The following is a 21,174-nucleotide window of genomic DNA, read 5'->3' as shown; positions in this document are numbered from 1 at the left end:
ATTGTTTTAATACTTAGCATTTGAATTTATTATACACAACATTTTCAAGAGAAAATTTATAAATATTTATTTTTCCCAACCACAGTTCCGACGCCTTGCAGCACTAAAATGTTTGTAGTATTGAAACTGGCGACTTTGCAGCACTGGTCGTCTGACAGCTGACAGCTGTTTTTGTTGGCCGAGGCACTAGCAGCTATTTTATAAGTCTAATATCACATATTGGCAAAGCTAGCCATGGCCCAAGTTCCCTTGGCAATTGTCTCCCACAAGCGCCAGGTGTGCAGCTTGTACAAGCGTGCCCTGCGCAACCTGGAGGCCTGGTATGACCGACGGTAAGTGCAGCTACCAAGGAACAGCCCATGGTTATATAATGACGAAGTGCATCTTGGCCGTGTCTTACTCCCAATTAGCAATGACTACCGCTACCGTGCTGTTCAGCTACGAGCTCGCTTTGACGAAAACCGCAGCAAGGATTTGGGCGAGGGCATTCGACTGCTGGCCAGCGGCCAGAAGGAACTCTTCGAAACGAAGCATTACCAGCCCAGAAACTGTAAACAAAAGTCACTTTTTGTGGTGCATTCGGATACTAACATAATTTCACTCTTATTTATGTAGTTGCCAACAGCGCTGGCGGTTGCGCATTCGAGCGTGAAGTTATCCCGCCGGACTGGCTGCTGGACTATTGGCATCCCCTGGAGAAGGCCCAGTACCCCGAGTACTTTGCCAAACGGGAACAGCGCAAGAAGGAGTACGTGACTTGGTGGGAGAAGCAATATGGCAAGCCGGATCCTAAGGACCTTGGACACCACTAACCGCCTAGCCCTTAAAAGTACTGTAGTCAAAAATCCAATCTTTGTCCTAAAGAAGTAAATCTATTGGAGCTCCTCAAAATGCTTTTTGGTTTGCTAGCAGGGTGTCATCAAACTTGCCAAAACTTGGATCGAAAAATATAGTATTTATTTTTCTTTTAAAAAAACCGAATATCCATTCAGGAAGTCAATGTTGCAGTTGCCTCAAATATCCAATAACTTCTCCAATTTAAAATTCATGAGAAATGCGAGATATTTATTATATATGTACATGTAACATGTTTGCATGTGTACATATGTAGTTACCATACAAAAATCTAAGTTTAATTCTGTAACTCGAACTCTGAACGATTTAGATTGCGATCCGAGCAAAGTGAAAGTTAGACGACGAGTCCTATATACTTATTAATAATTTTATTTAAACATATGTATGCATATATGAGGAGGGATTAGCTCGTGCTAAAAGTGTGTGGGGCGTGTGTACTGTGGGGGGACGTCCTTCAATTGTCTCAGTTCAGCTCATTGGGGTCCAGCCGCGGGCGCTTTTTGCTGTTGCCATTGCCGATTGGTGTCGAGCTATTGTTGCCATTGGTGCCATCACCACCGTGCTCTCGCTTCCGCTGCAACGTCTTCTTGTCCCACTGCTGTGTGAGATAGCGCAGCAGCACGCAGCGCTTATCCATTACGATCAACTGCTCAGAGGCCACCTCCTCGGTGGGCAGGTAGACGGAAGCCCGCTTCTGCGATGTTCGGATACCGTGCTCGTTGCTCAGGTGAGTGAAGTTTTTTGAGTCGTGGGTGGGCAGGCCTTTGATAAAATCACTCACTGACATTCTGCTGCGAAGTTTGCTGTCGAGCGAGTAGAGAAAAGAAGATTTCTAAGACACTCTAATAGTCAGTGTGCAGCCCTATCGTTATTAGCTTACAGTGCTCTGGCTTAACTTTGATGATTGCAGGGAATTCCTTTTTTCTTTTTATTATAATTTCTGCCCTCAGGCCTTGGAATCTTTTGTTGTTTTGCTGGTGGTGGAATAGGAATGTGACACTCAGTGCTGTGAATTGAGCGGGGACTGCTGCAACGCTTTCCAACACTGATAGCCAGTGCTGCCAAGGTAATACCAGCATAAAATAGATTCCTAGGCAAAAAAAAAATTTTAAAGTTTTAAATTGGATTATTAAGAAACGATCTAAAACTAACAGGTGATATAAGGATACATATTTACACATAGCATATAAATATTTCATTTTAAGAAATCGCAAAAAAAAACAATATTTCAGATATGAAATAATTAACATTACTTAAATTATAAATAAACTATAATACTTTTTGTATATTAACCAATACAAATATTTACAGTTTTATAGTTGCAGTCTAACATTCACAGCTTTACATTTTTCTGTACATCTACCGCTGATTTCTGTGGTAGCTATATGATATAGTCGTCAGATGTTCATAAAATTAAGGCAGAAATTATGAAAAATGGCAATGTTTTAGAGTAGATGAAAATATGTTGAAAAACAGCGAAGTTATATAATATTTTTTTCTAAAAATATTCCTATGAGAGCTATATGATAGTCGTCTGAATTGGTCCGTTCCATTATAAATAGTATTTATTCTTGTAAAGTTTTTAACTAAATTGAATTTAAAAAACCGCCGTATGCTTTAATTCTATCACATAATGTAAAACGGGAGATAGAACAATAAAGAGCACAAAACCCAGAGTTTATCGTAGTAGTTTTGTTCATTAAAATGGTAAAATGGTACACTTAAAACACGTTTGGTCTGGAAGGAAATATGTATGTCCTTAAATTTTTTTTATAGAATTGTAATTCTACTTTATCCAAATGAGCAATATTTAAGTTTCAACTTTTTGAAGCTTATCCATTTTCAAATGCTAGATCTATCCAGAAATAAGCTAATTAGACAACACTGCTTAAGGCTCCAATTTTCAAATTCTTACTTATCTGAGGGTTTAGTTAAGTCGAGATCTTATTGGTCGTCACGATTTTATAATTTAAACTTGGTATTACTGAACGCTCATACAGCTGTGTTCACGGAAATAGCAGTGCCCAACGACCTGCACGTTTAAGATCGGAAAATCCTGTTACAAACACTATTTTCATAAATTTTTTTTTCATAAAAGCTTAGTATATTTAATTATTAACAATACCACAATCATTTAATTTAGGTAACATAAACCCTTTAGAAGATATAGCTAATAACAACAAAAAAGGTCTATTTTATGCCGATCATTGAAATAGCAGTGAAAAACTAAAATTCTTCATAAATTTAAAAATTTCGTATAAGAAACCTATTTCTTCTTAAATTCTAATTGACTATGATCTAATATTTTGTTAAATAGCCTTTAGAAGCTATCATAGCCTCATACCTTGGTGGCAGGAAGTCCACCAAGTCTTAGCAACGCTTGAGGGGATTATGGTCTCATTCCTCCTGCACAAATTGCCAAAGCTGTGGCTTAGAAGTCGGAAACTTCTTTAATACGTAGCCCTTGATGTCCCCCATAAGTTTTCGATCGGATTTATATCCGGGGATTGTGCAGGCCATGGCATTGCATCCACTTTTCCATTAAGAACCCACTCCTTGGCCACCTTGCTGGTATGATTAGGGTCACTGTACTGCTGAAATGCGCAAATTAATGGAATATTTTCCTCAGTATACGGCTGCAAGACAGTTTTTAATATTTAGACATAAACATAATGGTCTTTGATCCCACCGATCATATATACGGGACATAAAACGTTGTATGAAAAGTATACCCAAACCATGATTTTTAGGCCACCGTGTTTTACTGTCTTCAGCGTATGGTTTGGGGGGTACTATGTATTTGGAGGTCGACGGTCATATTGTCTTGTCCTATTCCACCAAATAAAACCAGTTTGGAGTCATTTGTCCAAAGGATATTACGCCATTTGAATAGTGGCAGTTCAAGTGGCTATTGGCGAACTCGGAGCTGGCCTTGATATGCCTTTAACCAAGCAGTGACATTTTCCATGGACTTCGCGAATCTAAAATTTATTCAATAAGTCCCCGGCGAATGGTCCCATGACTGATTCCCATGCCAATTCCCGCTCATATATCCCTAGAGGACGCAAAAGGACGAGCTTTGCTGAAGCGAAGTACGCGTCGAGCCTGTACAATTGTGGTTTTGCGAATCGTACCTCGGTTTTTTTGGGTTCGGTTCATATTACATGACTTATAAACTATTTTAAAAGAACAATTTGAAAGATTTAGAGACTCTTTACATGTTTTGCTCTTCTTTCTAGGCTAAGTAATCTGATACCTTTCTATCATGGAGCAGTGAGGTCCTGCGCCCACTAAAATAATTTTTTTTGCGTTGTAAAGGTGTATTATAGTATAAACTATAATAACGACCTTAATTAAAGTCATTTTTTACAAAATTAAAAGAAATTTCGGCACTTTTTGCGAAAGAAAATTAAAAACTGCTATTTCAGTGATCGGCCAAAACGAGCTGCATATCTGAAAAAATAGCAATAAAACATAAAAATAGAGCAAATCTAACGGAATTTTTTCTCGATTCTTATCTTTATGTTCCATTTTACAAAAACAATGTGCAATAGATCAGCTTGCAAAAAGAAATATGTACAAAAAAACGTTTTGAAGTTGTTCCTCTGTCGCACTGCTATTTCAGTGAACACAGCTGTATATAAAAAATTATTATAAATGTTATTAAAAAACCACAAAAAAACGACCTTATGGTGATATCTATTTCTATAATTTAGAAAAATACAAAATATATACGAGTTTTTTAGCTCCGATTGTGGCGGTTTCCATCGCCGCGTCGCACCACATCTTTATACTCGTCCATGCGCCTCATACGGTCCAGATATTCCGGATCGTCCTCCTCCACCTGCTGTTCCTCGACGGCCTTTTCTTCGTCTTCCTGTTCATTGGGATCGCGAGCTGCAGCGATTGCCTGTGCCTGGTTCATTTTGGCCACTTTGTCCTCGTCAGGGAATATTCCTTCGTCGACGCGCTGCTGGTAGAACTCGTCGACGGTCATAATGGGCAAACTGGGATAGCCCAAGCCAAACACCGCTTTTTGCGCGGCATTGCGAGTTATGATAAATGGCTGCAATGGCTCCGGCTTGGGTGCTTGTGCCAGCTGATGGTTGTGGTGGTGTCCGGGACCGTGGCTGTGCCCATGTCCACGCGAGGTGGGAAATGACGACGCGGAGGGCTTTGGTTGTTGAAAGTGGGAAGTATCAACTTCATTAGCGGCTCCGCCACCGGACATACGAGCAAGGCGCATTTTAGCCAGCTCCTTCATCATCTGCAGCGATTCCAATTCCTGCTTGGAGTCAATGATGCTCTTGTCCAAATACTTGAGGAAGAACTCCCGTCTGACCTCGTCGTCAGCCGTTTTGTTTTTGATGGCGGCTTGCATTTTCCCTATATACTTGTTTATCTCCTGCACTCGGCGGTATTGGGCGATTTTGTCGTTACGATTGAAAGCTGCCTCCATAAGCTGTCGTTGCTCACTCTTTTCGCTCGCCTGCTTGTCCTGTCCCTCCTCCTTCGATTTGGGAGTGTCGCAGAGATCGTACTCCTGGCAACGCTGCAGGTGGTCCTTGAAATATATCACTCCCAGGTCCAAAGCATTCGTGTCGTTGGGGTTGTTGATCTTTGTGGTTAGCTTGGCCAAAAAGTAGGGCAAAAGCATGAAGGGCAGCGAGTCCGTTGAGACTTCATCGATCAGCTCGTTGGCACTGAACATGCTAACTTGGTTCACGATGACAGTGGCCTCCTCGAAAAGGCCCATTGCCGTCTTGACCTTGCTCTGTTCAGGAAGTAGAAGTGTCAGTTACTAGCAAAGTCTTTGGCGTACTTCTTTACCTGGAACTCGCTGCTGTTAAAGGGCAGCTCAGTAACTTCCAGCTCATCAAGTATATTCCAGCCGCTTAGGAAGATATCTGAAAGCTTCTTGTCTTCGCCCCCAGCTGCACCATCAGCTGTATTACCTTCAGCCATATTTAATATCTATATATCAACAATAACAATTTACGAAAGGTGATATAGCGCAGAAAAATCTAGCAGGCCGCGAACTACAGCTGAGCTAGAAAGTATAATCGATAAGCCGATATTTGAAATTGTGCGATACATCGATATACATTTTTTTTTAACGTATCGAGATAAGTTCTAATCGTTAGAATCGGTTAAATACGCAAGATAAGGTTACCACAGAGCTTGCATCTGCATTCACCGTCCGTAAGGTTTTACCGTTCTGAAATTTCTCTTTTTGTACCGCATCCGAGTGCATCTAAATTTAACCACCGTTTGTTGGGGATAGTTAGGTGATAGTTTTTCGGTGCAACTCTGATTTCTTCTTCTTAAAAGTGAAAATTTAACTATACACCACGAAAATGTAAACAAAGATAGCGTGAAGCAATTGTAATATGGAATTTAAAAAGTGGCGCCAAAGCTACAAGCATGCCCAAAACAGTTTTATGTTGTTTTTTGTATATTCGTGCTCCAAAATGTCCCCATTTGCTACTATTAAATATAATCCGTCTACCTCTACATAATTTTCTTCGTCGTCTAATTCATTTTAATTTAGTGCGGATAAAATATGTAGTTTTGCTGTTGTTAAACAGCCCAAATAGTTGATAAACTATTTATTTTACTCCCACATCGGCCGCTTTAGCTATCTTTGTTCAGATTTTAGAAGGGGCACAAGTGATCGATCAGCTGTAATTGGATGCGCATGCAAATGCAAGCCATGTGGGAACACGAGTTTCACGTTTATGAAAAATCCCAACTGCTCCACACAGATGCACTGAGTGGGAAGACAGTATTATACGATATTTTTAGTTATTTAGCAACTCAGTCAGTAAAAATATTACATGGGATACTACAAAAGTTGTATCCATGTCTTGCGATTACGTGTTGGTTGATAATTTAGCGTGTGACATTTTTGGGTCGTTCCCTTGACGGCTAGAAATATCGGCGATATTTTAGGTAATCCAGTCACTCAGTCGTCAAGGGAATATCCAGATTATATTAAAACAAAGGAAGAACAAAAGGAAAAACAAAAAACAAAAAAGAAATCAAAGGAAATCGATTGACATATTACCATATATATTATATAATGGAATGATTTAATACATCTTCCAAATGTTCTTCTTCTTCATACGGATAATAATCACGGTGGACTTATTGCTTTTTAATTACGAATTTAAATATACATGTAAATATCGACCTTATACTTAAAATGGTATGACGCGCGACGCGCTCAACAGATAAACATATAAATAATAATAATAATTGTAAAGCTGTAAATATAAAATATGGAACCAGATAAAAATGAAAAAAAGGAACCGAATGTAAAAAAATAAAAATGCCAAGCTACAACATAATTTATATTCAAATTAAATGGGCGTACTCCGGACCGAACGGCAAATTAATTTCCAACGGCGGGCACACTAATCCTCGCCAAGCCCTATATAAAGAGGCCCGCAGCCCTTGGCAAGGCACTTGCGCGACGCAAGTCCGACAGATTCGCTGTCACAGCGTTCAAGTGAGGCAAGTCTTCTGGCACTCATCGGCAGTTTCATGCATTTGAAGAACGTGAATAGACTTAGCTACAGATTTGTTTACAAACAAAGATTGACGTCATTTTTCCAGAATTTTACATTTTATTTTTAATTTTTTATTATATTCATTTATTCATTACTTTTATTTTTCTATTATCTCGTAATAAATCGGTTTTTTTAAGTTATACCATCTGCCGAGGATGCCATCATCCGCGTATAAGACGAATTCGTTTTCTGAAGCATGGACACGTTTGGCGTTTGGTAAGTTTTCTGGTAGACATCTGCCCGAGGATAAGACGGATAGGTTTTCTGAAGCGTTTGAGGCGTTTGGCAGTGGTCTTCTTAAAAGGGGCTCCTTTAATATATTTCGCCACGTTGTAGATGCCTGAAATATAAATAAATTAATATAAATAAAATAATAAACTTACTACTTATATCCGGAGCAACTGGTTTATGTGATTTAGACTGATGAAATGAAAGACCAACATGAGATTCGAATGCCCTATTACACAACCCACAGACAAATTCTTCTCCTACGCACACATGTTTCAGAAAATGTTGGTGGCATTTGACTCTCACCCTACAGTTGGGGCAGACGTAGAGTGTATTTTAAGCATTGTGCGCTTGCCTTTGCTCCTGCTGGCACGCGGTAGAACGGGCGTGGGCGGTAAGACTTCTTTGATGTCTGAGAAGTCAGAGACTCCGTCTCAGACTCTGTCTCCTCGTCTGACAGCTGCTCCTGTCCGGCAGGCCCAGGGCGTTCCACCGGCAAAACAGGCCGCTGCCCTATCGGCAGCTGCACCCGCTCGGCCGGCTCCTCCGGATCCTGCTAAAGGATTGCGAGGTGCTCCTCCTCCAACTCTGCCGAAGAGATCGCCAGAGACTCTGTCTCAGACTCTGTCTCCTCGTCTGACAGCTGCTCTTGTCCGGCAGGCCCAAGGCGTTCCACCGGCAAAACAGTCCGCTGTATTGGTGGCATTGGTATCTACCAACCTGTCAAAGAAGGCAGACAAGTCTCTACGAATTTCGCCCGGGCCTGCATTGGCAATCTTTCGCATCTCTTTAATTTTAACACAATTTTCCATTGTCAACCCTCCCGCTTGCGCAAGCGCAAAGCGAGAGGCAAACGCACATGAAGTTGTTCCAAACCACTCACAAAGACACTATTTTGGAAGAACAAATTTTCAAACGGAAAAACAATATAATTTTTAGGAAAAAACAAATTTATATACTTTTTTGGAGCACAAAAAAGAAACACGTCCAATCACTATGACAGTTAGGTCAAGGATATGGATGCACTGAATGACATATTATTATTAATAATATTTCTGGTACTGGGAGTACTATAATTTGTTTCTTTCATTTGCCGTGGATGTCATATTAAAACAAAAAAAAATCAATTTTTAAAGATGTCGGGTACGCAAGCACCCTTTTAAATAAAAGGTAAAAATTTAAATTAATAATGCCGTGGCTCGAAAACCGTCCTTCTAATTGGGATAGAAGGTGCCGGCAGAGGAAAGGTTATTCGGACTTGAAAATCGGGACCATATCGAGTTATCAATCCCTGGAAAAAAGTGACTTCTGCCTACTGTCTACTGTTAAGCTTTACAACTAGTAAGGAGATTTTCTGCACTAATCGAACTTCTTCGTTCAATTAATATAAAGTGTAGGGCTGAGAATGCCCGTTCGACGGACACTTGCGTTGCAGGTGTAGCCAGCACAACCTGCGCTAGTGCACTTATATGCGGAATCTTAAGTTCACGATCAATTCACGATCGCAGCTAAACGTTTAACGATTTGCTTGCCTATGCATGTGAGTGTATACCAATACATACCCAAAAGACTTTCTTCACTGACCACGGTCTTGGAAAAACAGAAGATAAAAAAACGAGTTAGCTCTGAGCGCGAGCGAGCTCATTCAAGAACCCATGAAATGGTTGCTCTCAGAGTCTTTTCGTAGAGTCAGAGAGAGAGACAGTTATTTGCAAGCTCTGACTGTACCTAACCAAGCGCGGTCGGTCTGAGCGGCAAGCTTTGGGCTGCAACCCGCTTTATACAGGGCCGAGGGGCGAGGATTAGTGTGCCCGCCGCTGGCAATTAATATTCCCGATTAGTGTTGCCATTCTGTCCAGTGTGACCATTTGCTCGCGACAGTTTGCGCGCACACGTATTCAAATTAATTCACAACTTGTATGTTCATTTCTTATATCATTTAATTCTTGATGATAACATACCTCAGTAAAATTGATAAATGTCCATCGTCTTTTTCTTGATGTTCTTAACTCCTTCATGTATACCCTTGCAGGGTATTATAATTTCAGTCTGAAGTTTGCAACGCAGTCAAGGAGACATTTCCGACCCTATAAAGTATATATATTCTTGATCAGCATCAAAAGCCGAGTCTATCTAGCCATGTCCGTCTGTCCGTTTCTACGCAAACTAGTCCCTCAGTTTTAAAGCTTTGAAACTTTGCACATAGTCTTCTATATACTCTCACTGCTATATATGTCGGAACGGGCCGAATCGGACGACTATATCATATAGCTGCCATACAAATGTTCGATAAATTTTAAGAAAAAAAATTATAACTGAACTGTTTTTTAACATTTTTGCACCATTTTCGAAATATGGCTAATTTATACTATTTTAGATTTTCTGTTTTAATTTTATGAAAATTGGACTACTATATCTTATAGCCGCCATAGGATCGATCGGGAAATGTAGAGAAAAAGTAAAGCTAGAAATGTAATAATGTAACTGTCAAACTGTAAAAATGTTATGAAACTCTGTTTTGCGTGTGTTTCAGCATATTATTTATGCTATATAAATATACAACTTTTATATATTTTCCTTTATTTTTTTCTAATTATTTAACCAGAATGGATCGATTCTTAATGATCCAATTGCAATCTACAAGGGTATACAAACTGCGGCTTGCCGAAGTTAGCTTAATTTCTTGTTCTTTATTATTAAGGGGGTATTCTCATTCAAAACCCGTTTTTGGACCCTTTTTAAAAAAAATCTTTTTTGAAAACGCAAAGAATAATTGAACACTTTTTTATTTCTTGTATTAATAAAGGTTCAAAGTAAATAAAAAAATATTTTTTCCCTCGATACGAGGGCAGTTTGAAAAGTAATGCGACTTCAAACTTGGTGGTGGAAAAAAAGGTGTCGTCATGGCGGCCACGATTCAGGGTCTCCAAAGTGTCCGAAATGAAAACAAAACAAGAAAGGAAGCTAACTTCGGCACGCCGAAGTTTGTATACCCTTGCAGATATTATTTCATTACATTTTACCTATATTATTATGTTTACAGTTTGACAGTTACAGTTTCGCATTCCCAGCTTTACATTTTCTCTACATCTACCGATCGGTTTATATGGCAGCTATATGATATAGTTGCCCGATTTTTATGAAATTTCTACCAAAATTCTAGAATAATAAAAAAAGCTTATATCTCTGTGTAGATGAAAAAACGTTGAAAAACAACGAAGTTTTAATTTTTTCTATTAATTTCCCGATCGTTCCTATAGCAGCTATAAGATATAGTCGTCCGATTTTTATGAAATTTTTATTGAAAATCTAAAATAATATAGAATGGCCATATCTAAAAAATGGTGTAAAAATATTGAAAAACAACAAAGTTATAATTTTTTTTCTAAAAATGTATCGAACTTTTGTATGGCAGCTATATGATAAAGTCGTCCGATCCGGCCCGTTCCGACATATATAGCAGTGAGAGTATATAGAAGACTATATGCAAAGTTTCATTCAGATAGCTTTAAAACTGAGGGACTAGTTTGCGTAGAAACGGACAGACGGACAGACGGACGGACAGACGGACAGACGGACGGACAGACGGACAGACGGACGGACAGACGGACATGGCTAGATCGACTCGGCTGTTGATGCTGATCAAGAATATATATACTTTATAGGGTCGGAAACGTCTCCTTCACTGCGTTGCAAACTTCTGACTGAAATTATAATACCCTGCAAGGGTATAAAAACGGGGTTATAATCAGTATAGATGTCATTCTCGGGTGGCGGAGGGAAATAATTTTGTAATTTTTTTTGACAAAATGGCGGCCATTCAAAAAAAATTTTAATTTCGGGTTTATTTTTTTGTTCAGTTCAGTGTAAAAAAATAGTAAAAAATTTTTTAAAATTAAAACCTTCCGTCACCCGAGAATGGTGACAATTGTGCGTCGACTCCATTTTGTTTTATGAAAATCGGTTCAGTTGAACTGGAGATATCATGGCCGCTAGTTCGAAAAACGTGGTTTCGAGATAAACGCGTTTGAAGTTTGAAAATAGCTCATTTTGCGAAGACCTTGCTTCTAAAGTATTTCGAATTTCTAAAAATCCTTTTGGGGACATATACACAACATTCCAAGCTATAAATAAAAAAAAAAAAAAATCGAAAAAGTGGCTCAATGAGAATACCCCCTTAATTTAACTAAAAGGGCTCGATTCTTAATGATCCAATTGCAAACTGCAAGGGTATACAAACTTCGGAGTGCCAAAGCTAGCTTCCATTACAAGTGGATTAAACCACTGTTTCCCAAATATAGACTTATTCTTAGTAATAAGTTGTCAAAATGACGCAAAAAAAAAATAAAATTTGTCTTGTTAGTGATCAAAATATTTTTATTTTTTTGATCAAAAAAACTAAAATAAATCATAACAATTATAAAACTTGTTTTTCAAAATTGGTTTTCATAGGAAGAAATGTATAAAAAAATAAATACACATATACATTTTACAACATTTACCTGTCAAATGCCGTTTGAATTATTTGATTATCTTATTTGGTTCAAAAGTTATGATTTTTGCCCCTAGTTTCGCCAATGTATTCCGGGTTTACGGCATTTCTAAAAACTTGTTCAGATCGTTTCATTAATAGCAATGGATTTAAAACTGGTTCCTATCTAGAAATCGTTGAATAATGTCTAAAATCCATATTATATTATTGTAACGGTCGGCAAGATTTTAGTTTGTAATATTTTTATATATACACCTAAATGCTGTAAGATTATTAAAGAAACTAAATGTTCTTGACGAATTTCGGGGACTTTTTATATTCATATCGATATCTGAAGAAAAAGAACCACGAACCGGAATATATGCGTTTTCCCTACAGAAATCTTCTTTTGAATTTACATCGTTATTTTTTCAAATATATTGTATGTAAAAATTTTTGTATATGGAGAGCAATTATCAATTATCATATTTTAAAAACTTTAAGAAGACGTAATGATTGATTTATAAAACAATAAACGCATCAAAAGCACCCCAAAAAACACTTTTTTGCACTTTTAAATTTAAATATTAAAGAAAACCTTACCTTAGATTACAAATAAGTTATTCATTACACTGATAAAGATTTTAATTATATAATAATTACTAGCGGACCCGGCGAACTTTATCTCGCCCCAACTTCGACTGATTAAAACAAATTAAATTGAGACGTTCCGTTTCTACTTTGACGTACATGTCGAAACAGTACTGTTGAAACATCATCAATCGATACGCATAAAAATTCATAGAGCTGACCTTATTCCTATCTTCTCCTAAAAATTTTAGGATAAAATTTGAATTCAAAATTAGTTGAGAATCAAAAAGAAGTGATGACTTTTAAACAAACCTGTCGTTGGATTGACAAATTTTTTGACTTGAAATCTGTGGAGAGCGATCTGATAAACAATATTTTTTGTTTTGTTATCCGGTGTAAAAATAAATAATGATGACGGCTTTCCCACACGCGAACAGGCTACGTATAGCTGGCCATGTGAAAAATATGGATATTCTAGATTTATCCCGCAGACTTCCAACGATTGGCCTGGCGATTTGTTGATGGTCATCGCAAATGCCAATCGAACTGGGAACTTAGTCGTCTTGAATTGGAATGGAAGATCTGTTGGAATAATAGGAATTCGTGGGATAAGAACTACCTCTCCTTTAAATTTGCCCTTGCATATGGCGCGGACTTCCAACATAAGTAGCTGGGAGATTGGTCAAACAACCGATGTTGGCCGCGTGTCCTTCAGTAGCGATAGCGTCACGCAAGTGAATGTACTCGTCTGACCGAACTTCGACTGATTAAAACGAATGAAATTGAGACGTTCCGTTTTTACATTGACGTACATGTCGACACAGTACTGTTGAAACAAACGGTGGTATCTTAACAGATGATTGTCAACATCTAGTCGAATCATCAATCGATACGCATCAAAATTCATAGAGTTGACCTTCTTATTCGTTTCTTCTCCTAGAATTTGAATTCAAACTTAGTTGTAGAATCAAAAAGAAGTGATGACTTGTAAACAAACCTGTCGTTGGATTGACCATCTTTATGTTGAAGTGATACCCATCTTCACCACGACAGAACATTAACGGATATTGAAGAGCATCATGTGACCGATAAGTCTCATAAACTCGCTGCACTTGGCCATTATCCCGACGGTTAAAAACAATATCGCGTTATTCCACATTCTCGCCAACAATCACCACTGCGTGTTCATTGATAGTGGGAGCGTTAAATTGTCTTGCATGGCTACCAGTGGGTCTTTGGTCAGCGCTGATAATGATTTTGTGTTCGTCATAATGCATTATATCCAATGCAGTTTTGAACAATCTGACCAATTCATTATGCTCATAGAGAAGATTTTGCAATTGTTCGATAATTTCACGTTAAGTTTCAGTAAAAATTGCACAGCGGTGATTTAGTTCAACTGCCGAATCACCAATGAAATAGATCTGAAGGAATTTAAGATCTTTGTTTTGTGGTGATAACAAAGCGCCCGCTCGGTGGTGAATTTGCCCTTGAATCTGAATGTTGGGATGCAATTTCGAAAAAATGTGAGTTGTTAATTTTGATAATAAAGAGACGTCATTACCTAATAACTTGGATTGTAGCCTGATTGATGAAAAACCTCGACTCCAAATGACGTAATTGGAAAGCATCCGTTATATTTTTGTGCAAGCTTTAGGAAACTGTTTGATTGGGCTGAATTTCTATATAGTAGCGAATACAATGGCCCTGGTGGATGAGCCAAAACGGGCAATTTAATTTTGCCACCTGCACAGCATAAGCCGGGGGTTTCCAACCGAAACTTCAGTGCATTGCAATCCTAGACAATGAACCAATAACAACGCAGGTAAAATCCTTGTAAGATGTTTCAGGATTGTATGCGAATGCAGCGCGATTCAAGTTTTCATTTGCGGCTCGTCTTTCTCTATTATTATGTCGGGCTTGAGGTGATCTTTGTGGAGCGAGAAGCTGTGCCATTTGGGCACGTATCGATGCATTTATTTCTGTACGTTCCTCTTGCGTCCGACTATTACGGGAATTCTGAATACTTATTGCATTGCGTGAACGCCGTCCAAGTCTTGATCGTCTAACAGCAGGCAATACTTCCAATTGGTAATGCTTCGTTAGCTCGATTTTTTTGTTTAAATATTTTTTTACCGAGTTCATTGATACACAATTTCAACGCAGCTATGATCTTTGTAGGGTGTTTCAGAATTTTACATACAACAGTGTGTCCATCTGTTGAGCCGCTAGCGACTTTTCCGGAAGGACTTCCCAAAATTTTCTTACCTTCTTACCTTCTTCTGACAATTACAAACAACTGAAAAAAACTTGAGCCAAATCGGCCCAGCCGTTCTCTTGTGATGCCATTAGTAACATTTTTTGTCTCCATTTTTATATATATAGATTATATGCAGAAAAAAACAAAGTAATGCCAACTTTCAATAAATAACCCTTATATTACATATTATATTTTACTGTTTACAGTTACAGTTTTACATTCACAGCCTTACATTTATCACTACATATTCTAACTATTTTTCTTATGGCAGCTACATGATATAGTCGTCCTATTTCCATCAAATAAATACAGAAATTTTAAAATTACAAAATGCCATGTTTTTAACTATGTGAAAATATAAATATATAAATATGCCAGCTTCGGCACGCCGTAGTTTGTATACCCTTGCGACAGAAGACAGACGGACATGGCTAGATCGACTCGGCTATTAATGACGACCAATAATACAAGGTATAAAATTATGAATTCCAAGCTCTTCTGAAATATTAATATAATAATTTGTAGTAAATAGGTGCTGGTCATTTTAATCTTATTTATATTTATTATTTTATTTTTATTATCTAACAGGACAGAAATACCGAAAAGTATCGATTATTAACGAAATTTTCTAAGATCCTTCTCTAACCATTCACTAACTTGCACTCGATATTGTGATCACACCTGGATAGACTACATAAAGACCATCCAGAGAGGCTATCTGAATAGATTATCTAGGGATCGCCATTAGGGAATGTATATACATAAATGTACAAATTTAAATTTATGTTTTCTTTTGTAGTTTTTTTGTATTATAATAATTACGTCTAGTAAATAAGCCGACGTTTACTCTCTAATTTATATCTGCAAAAAGTATTTGCACATAGTTTATAGTTTATGTTACGCCCGTTCCCCAGTGTGGGTGACCATATGTATATTAAGATTCTGATTTCGTGTGAAAGACTTCTGGCAGTGGCTACACTTGTAAGGGCGTTCTCCTGTATGGCTCCGAATGTGTCGCTGAAGACTTTCTTTTCGTGCAAACCTATCCGGGCAGTGGGAACACTTGTAAGGTCGTTCTCCTGTGTGTATACGGATGTGCAGTTGTAGAGTTCTGCTATGTGAAAAAGCCTTCTGGCAATGGGAACACTTGAACGGTCGCTCCCCTGTGTGTGTCAGAATATGCTCCTGTAGAGTTCCTTTTCGAAAAAATGACTCCTTGCAGTGAGAACACTTGTAAGGTCTTTCTCTTGTATGGGTCCGGATGTGCTGATCAAGAGTTCTCTTTTGGGAAAAAGTCTTTTGACAGTGGGAACACTTGAACGGTCGTTCTGTGTGAGTATGAATGTGTTCCTGGAGAGGTTCTTTTCGAGAAAATGACTCCTGGAAGTGGGAACACTTGTAAGGTCGTTCTCCTGTGTGGGTGCGGGCGTGTAGTTGAAGGGTTCTCTTTTGGGAAAAAGTCTTTTGACAGTGGGAACACTTGAACGGTCGTTCTATGTGAGTATTGATGTGCTTCTGGAGAGGTCCCTCTCGAAAAAATGACTCCTGGCAATAGGAACACTTAAAAGGACGTTCTCCTGTGTGGCTGCGGTGGACGTGTAGCTGAAGTGTTCTATTGTGCGAAAAGGACTTCTCGCACTGGGAACATTTGAATGATCGTTCTTTTGTATGGGTCCGAATGTGTAGTTGAAGGGATTTGTTTTTTGAAAAGGCCTTTTGACAGTGGGAACACTTGTAAGAAAATGCTTTACGGGCATTCTCCGCATTGCCTTGGTCATCAGATTTTTTGTTGAATTCTTCACATTTTATTAGGAAGTTTGAGTGATTAACTTCAAAATCAATAATACTGAGATGATCTTCCGTGAATATGTCTTCTTCAATTGGCTCGTTTTTGACTTGATTGCAGAACTGCTCTTTCATTACTTCGACGTTATCTTCATTTGTATACACACTTTCTCCTTTATCCACCTTTACAGCTATCGTACCCTTGCCGAAACTAGTACACTTATTTCCAGATATTCCATTTTTCAACTGACAGAAGATCCGGTGGCTCTTCTCGTAACGTTGCTTTATCTCAAATGCATTTTGTGCATCTTTAAAGCAATCGCTGCAAATGGTGTCGGGGAGCGAATCTCCTATAGAAACGTCAAAGCCAGTACAATCAGAAATCATTTCCGCAATGGAAACGCTTCCTCCCGTCATTCCATTAAATATATTGACCATGTTTTCTGACGTTCCCAGGCAAACCCGACAGATTTCCCTGTAATGGAAATGAAACCAATGAAACAATTTTTGTTAGCGAAACTATATTGAAGCTTACATTGTTATATTATTCCATATAATATGGTTGTGGGGATCTGGCGGTGGATTGTCTAAGCACTGGCAGCCAGTTGGATATTTATTGCTTGCGGCCAATTCTGAAGGCTCCATTTCATTCCAGATGTGTTTAATTTTTGTTGACTGCCGAAAAGTATGCCCGTTTCTAGGAAAAGAACATTGTCAAAAGAGTTTTTTAAAATATTTAGTATAAAAAATATCAGAAAATACTAATCATAGTATTTCTATATTTTTATAAAAATCTAATAACACTTCTATGACTTAAAAAACAAAAAAAAAAAAAAAAAAAAACTCAGGTTAGACAAAATATTAAAATTAAATATAAATGTATATATAAAAAAAAAACATATTTTGTTTACTTTTCGGATTACTTAACATATTAGTTTCCGATCGTTATTTCTCCAAGTCTGAAAAGTGTAATTAGATTTTTAAATTGGAGGCTCATAAACATGCTTAACATCATTATTACACACTATAAACTGTGCTATTCTACTTTTACCAGAATAGAGTTAGATAATTAACCGAAAATAATTTTTAAAAAAATCGAGGTGCGTGTACATGATAAGAACATTTCGATAACGCCTTGCGGTATCGTTTGACAGCTCAGATGCAGTCACTCTAAATTGGACACGTCGACGTCGGCTGCTTGGTCGTTTCTTTCATTCGGTTTATGAAATTTGAAGCGTTCGATACGCAAGTGAGACTTTCTAATTTGTGTATAGAAAGTGCAGTAATTCAAGTCCCACACACTAAATCAGGAAAAACACAATGGGAAGTAAGTAAATCGACGAAGAGCAGTGGCAATCGGGAAAGAGCAGCAGAAAAAGCAGTGAAAAAGTGCCGCCTTTACAATGCCGCTTGCACCCCCGTCACTCTTTGCTTACGTATACAAAAAGATTTCGGCGTGCGCCCTTAATTGTGCCTAAACCGTTGGCTGGTGAAAGAAAACAAAGCCCGTCTAATTCAAGTTCATTTCATCCACCATTTGCAGTAAAATTCCTGGAAGTAATTAAACCCTTCTGCAGTATACTGCCGGAAATTGCAAAGCCCGAGCGCAAGGTGTGTATAAATCTGTAATTTAATATAAGACTTATTCTTTGGCTTAAGTAAGGAGTTCCCTGAGTCTGCGTTGAGTAAATAACCACATTCAATTAAATAATTATGCACTATTTTCTTGTGATTTGTAATAATTTTCTACGAGTTTCCCCTACATGCATCTGCCAGTGTTGCCAACACACGCGTTTGGTGGTGGCTTTCACTTGTAGAAAAATGTGAACATCGCCACGCAAACAGTTTGGGTTTCATTTCAATCAAACCACCACTCTTTTTAATGAACTGCAACCAAAATGTGTTTTGATGAGTCCACGGTATTAACGTGGTTGCCCTAATGATTTTCTTTTTCTATTTTATAGCGACTTTCATTCATAATTTTTGACATATTCCACTTGATTTCTTCTACTACTTTTCTTATCACCTTGCTACTTGTTGCCATACTCCTATTTAACGCACACACACACACACATATGTCGGCATAGTGACAAACAAACGCTACGTGGAAATGTCAAACTTCGGCTCCCGAAGCTGACAACCCGAAGCACTGTCGACGTCAGCTTCGTTTGTTTTTGTGGCTCGCCATATGATGTGCCGACAACGAAGAAGTTAACTGGATTTGTTTAAAAATTAAATACATACATACAAGCATATGTATTATATGTAGGTCAATGAAGTGGTAATTTTACTTTTCGTGTCATCTTTTAAGTGAGTTATAACATAATATTCTAATTTGATCCATTATTCACCTAAAATATTATGGGACAAAGCGTATATTTTTTATTAATAATATTCAATATAATTTAAGATAGTTAACATACAAAAAGTAAAAAGAAAACATTTGCTTTTTTTTTTATAAGTTTATAATTAAAACAACACTCTTTTCCAGATCCAATTCAGGGAGAAAGTGCTATGGACTGCGATCACACTGTTCATTTTCCTGGTATGCTGTCAAATCCCGCTTTTTGGCATCATGAGCTCAGACTCGGCGGATCCCTTCTACTGGATCCGCGTTATCCTGGCCTCGAACCGTGGTACCCTCATGGAGCTGGGTATTTCTCCCATCGTGACCTCCGGTCTGATCATGCAGCTGCTGGCCGGAGCTAAGATCATTGAGGTCGGTGACACACCCAAGGATCGGGCCTTGTTCAACGGCGCACAGAAATTGTTCGGCATGGTGATCACCATCGGCCAGGCTATCGTGTATGTCATGACCGGCATGTACGGCGATCCGTCCGAGATCGGAGCCGGTGTCTGCCTGCTGATCATCATCCAGCTGTTCGCTGCTGGACTGATTGTCCTGCTGCTGGACGAGCTGCTGCAGAAGGGTTACGGTTTGGGATCTGGCATTTCTCTCTTCATCGCCACCAATATTTGCGAGACGATCGTGTGGAAGGCGTTCAGCCCTACCACCGTTACGACAGGACGCGGCACAGAGTTCGAGGGCGCTGTGATTGCCCTGTTCCACCTGATGGCCACCAGAAACGATAAGGTGCGCGCCCTGCGTGAGGCCTTCTACCGCCAGAACCTGCCCAATCTGATGAACCTGCTCGCCACCGTGCTGGTGTTTGCTGTGGTCATATACTTCCAAGGCTTCCGCGTGGACCTACCCATCAAGAGTGCCCGCTACCGCGGCCAGTACAGCAGCTACCCCATTAAGCTGTTCTACACCTCCAACATTCCCATCATCCTGCAGTCCGCGCTCGTGTCCAACTTGTACGTTATCTCCCAGATGCTGGCTGTTAAGTTCCAGGGCAACTTCTTCATTAACCTTCTGGGTGTGTGGGCCGATGTCGGTGGTGGCGGACCCGCTCGTTCTTACCCCATTGGAGGACTGTGCTACTACCTGTCGCCCCCAGAGAGCGTGGGTCACATCTTGACAGACCCAATTCACGCCCTGCTGTACATCGTCTTCATGCTGGGCTCTTGTGCATTCTTCTCCAAGACATGGATCGATGTGTCTGGCAGTTCTGCCAAGGATGTAAGTAGATCGTTCAAAGCCTTACAAAATATTATTTTAGTTCGTCAAAAATTGAGTCTGATATTAATATTTATTATTATAATTATCATTCTCTAGGTTGCCAAGCAGCTGAAGGAGCAGCACATGGTGATGCGCGGACATCGCGAGAACTCCATGATCCACGAGCTGAACCGCTACATCCCGACGGCGGCAGCCTTCGGCGGCCTCTGCATTGGAGCCCTGTCTGTGATGGCCGATTTCCTGGGCGCTATCGGCTCCGGAACGGGTATCCTGCTGGCGGTGACCATCATCTACCAGTACTTTGAGATTTTCGTTAAGGAACAGTCCGAAATGGGCGGCATGGGCACGCTGCTGTTCTAAGCAGTGGATAACACTCCCGATCCAATCAATTCATCATAGTTCTTTCACAAGCTCGCACTCGCTCCCATTAAAAAACAAACTAAATTTTGCGTTTTGTTTTTCGTTTTCTGTCATGTTTTTTCTGCGTCCTCCAGGCCCTCGCAATAAGCGTACATTTTTAGGCGTTTGGCTGCTATATTCATTTTCCCCAAAACAAACAGAAGAAGCGTACATAAAAACTTTATTTTGAATAGTCTGTAGTTGTATTCAAATGTGAGACTACGTTGCTTAAGTTCAATATTTCTGTGAATTGATTGAATTTTAATGCAATCGCTTGTTTTAATTTTAAATCAATTTAATTATATTTAAAGAAAAACAAAACATGAATGGCGACAATGAAATTATTAAATCGAAAGTGTACATCAAACGAACACATGCATATAAATTGTCATAATAAAAAGTAAATTAGATACCTTTTTTAAATGAACTC

At 38.9% G+C, this 21,174-nt stretch overlaps 6 protein-coding genes across 7 annotated transcripts; 2 read left to right on the top strand and 4 right to left on the bottom strand.

Moving 5' to 3' along the window:
* Positions 1-144: 144 nt before the first annotated feature.
* ND-B22 (NADH dehydrogenase (ubiquinone) B22 subunit) lies at positions 145-891 on the top strand. Its single transcript, XM_017174543.2, has 3 exons — positions 145-332; positions 411-550; positions 616-891. The coding sequence occupies exons 1-3, from the start codon at positions 235-237 to the stop codon at positions 810-812; spliced, it is 435 nt and encodes a 144-aa protein (XP_017030032.1). The 5' UTR covers positions 145-234; the 3' UTR covers positions 813-891.
* Positions 892-1,044: 153 nt separating this feature from the next.
* Positions 1,045-1,890, bottom strand: LOC108079980 (DET1- and DDB1-associated protein 1). 2 transcript variants are annotated; one of them, XM_017174544.3, is made up of 2 exons: positions 1,736-1,890; positions 1,045-1,658 (listed from the first exon to the last, which is right to left on the bottom strand). In XM_017174544.3, the coding sequence occupies exon 2, from the start codon at positions 1,640-1,642 to the stop codon at positions 1,319-1,321; it is 324 nt and encodes a 107-aa protein (XP_017030033.1). In that variant the 5' UTR covers positions 1,643-1,658; positions 1,736-1,890; the 3' UTR covers positions 1,045-1,318. The 2 variants fall into 2 exon arrangements, with proteins under 2 accessions (XP_017030033.1, XP_017030034.1); XM_017174545.3 differs by having other exon boundaries at positions 1,045-1,687; positions 1,736-1,864.
* A 2,645-nt stretch (positions 1,891-4,535) lies between these two features.
* Tap42 (immunoglobulin binding protein Tap42) lies at positions 4,536-5,911 on the bottom strand. The gene is made up of 2 exons (XM_017174542.3): positions 5,686-5,911; positions 4,536-5,629 (listed from the first exon to the last, which is right to left on the bottom strand). The coding sequence occupies exons 1-2, from the start codon at positions 5,818-5,820 to the stop codon at positions 4,598-4,600; spliced, it is 1,167 nt and encodes a 388-aa protein (XP_017030031.1). The 5' UTR covers positions 5,821-5,911; the 3' UTR covers positions 4,536-4,597.
* Positions 5,912-12,809: 6,898 nt separating this feature from the next.
* LOC138928108 (uncharacterized) lies at positions 12,810-13,788 on the bottom strand. Its single transcript, XM_070284487.1, has 2 exons — positions 13,715-13,788; positions 12,810-13,653 (listed from the first exon to the last, which is right to left on the bottom strand). Exons 1-2 carry the CDS (start codon positions 13,773-13,775, stop codon positions 13,400-13,402), a joined length of 315 nt encoding a protein of 104 aa, XP_070140588.1. The 5' UTR covers positions 13,776-13,788; the 3' UTR covers positions 12,810-13,399.
* A 1,827-nt stretch (positions 13,789-15,615) lies between these two features.
* LOC108079969 (zinc finger protein Paris-like) lies at positions 15,616-17,449 on the bottom strand. Its single transcript, XM_017174533.3, has 2 exons — positions 17,298-17,449; positions 15,616-17,237 (listed from the first exon to the last, which is right to left on the bottom strand). The coding sequence occupies exons 1-2, from the start codon at positions 17,405-17,407 to the stop codon at positions 15,875-15,877; spliced, it is 1,473 nt and encodes a 490-aa protein (XP_017030022.1). The 5' UTR covers positions 17,408-17,449; the 3' UTR covers positions 15,616-15,874.
* Positions 17,450-17,931: 482 nt separating this feature from the next.
* Sec61alpha (SEC61 translocon subunit alpha) lies at positions 17,932-21,171 on the top strand. The gene is made up of 4 exons (XM_017174541.3): positions 17,932-18,089; positions 18,306-18,373; positions 19,254-20,345; positions 20,442-21,171. The coding sequence occupies exons 1-4, from the start codon at positions 18,083-18,085 to the stop codon at positions 20,703-20,705; spliced, it is 1,431 nt and encodes a 476-aa protein (XP_017030030.1). The 5' UTR covers positions 17,932-18,082; the 3' UTR covers positions 20,706-21,171.
* The last annotated feature ends 3 nt before the right edge of the window (positions 21,172-21,174 follow it).

This window comes from Drosophila kikkawai, chromosome 2R (assembly GCF_030179895.1).
Source record: "Drosophila kikkawai strain 14028-0561.14 chromosome 2R, DkikHiC1v2, whole genome shotgun sequence".
Lineage (NCBI taxonomy): Eukaryota > Metazoa > Arthropoda > Insecta > Diptera > Drosophilidae > Drosophila > Drosophila kikkawai.
The sequence above is the reverse complement of the archived record's forward strand: the minus strand, read 5'-3'. Positions and strand labels throughout refer to the sequence as shown.

Excerpts from the sequence above, each read along its gene's own strand:
- ND-B22 (XM_017174543.2), top strand. The coding sequence starts at position 235 with ATGGCCCAAGTTCCCTTGGCAATTGTCTCCCACAAGCGCCAGGTGTGC. Across the intron at positions 333-410 it reads GAGGCCTGGTATGACCGACG|CAATGACTACCGCTACCGTG; the intron begins GTAAGTGCAGCT and ends ACTCCCAATTAG. Across the intron at positions 551-615 it reads GCATTACCAGCCCAGAAACT|TTGCCAACAGCGCTGGCGGT; the intron begins GTAAACAAAAGT and ends TTATTTATGTAG.
- LOC108079969 (XM_017174533.3), bottom strand. The coding sequence starts at position 17,407 with ATGGAGCCTTCAGAATTGGCCGCAAGCAATAAATATCCAACTGGCTGC. Across the intron at positions 17,238-17,297 it reads ATATGGAATAATATAACAAT|GGAAATCTGTCGGGTTTGCC; the intron begins GTAAGCTTCAAT and ends TTTCCATTACAG.
- LOC138928108 (XM_070284487.1), bottom strand. The coding sequence starts at position 13,775 with ATGTTCTGTCGTGGTGAAGATGGGTATCACTTCAACATAAAGATGGTC. Across the intron at positions 13,654-13,714 it reads GATGGTCAATCCAACGACAG|GAGAAGAAACGAATAAGAAG; the intron begins GTTTGTTTACAA and ends TTCAAATTCTAG.
- LOC108079980 (XM_017174544.3), bottom strand. The coding sequence starts at position 1,642 with ATGTCAGTGAGTGATTTTATCAAAGGCCTGCCCACCCACGACTCAAAA.
- Tap42 (XM_017174542.3), bottom strand. The coding sequence starts at position 5,820 with ATGGCTGAAGGTAATACAGCTGATGGTGCAGCTGGGGGCGAAGACAAG. Across the intron at positions 5,630-5,685 it reads TTAACAGCAGCGAGTTCCAG|AGCAAGGTCAAGACGGCAAT; the intron begins GTAAAGAAGTAC and ends CTTCCTGAACAG.
- Sec61alpha (XM_017174541.3), top strand. Across the intron at positions 18,374-19,253 it reads TTGCAAAGCCCGAGCGCAAG|ATCCAATTCAGGGAGAAAGT; the intron begins GTGTGTATAAAT and ends ACTCTTTTCCAG. Across the intron at positions 20,346-20,441 it reads CTGGCAGTTCTGCCAAGGAT|GTTGCCAAGCAGCTGAAGGA; the intron begins GTAAGTAGATCG and ends ATCATTCTCTAG.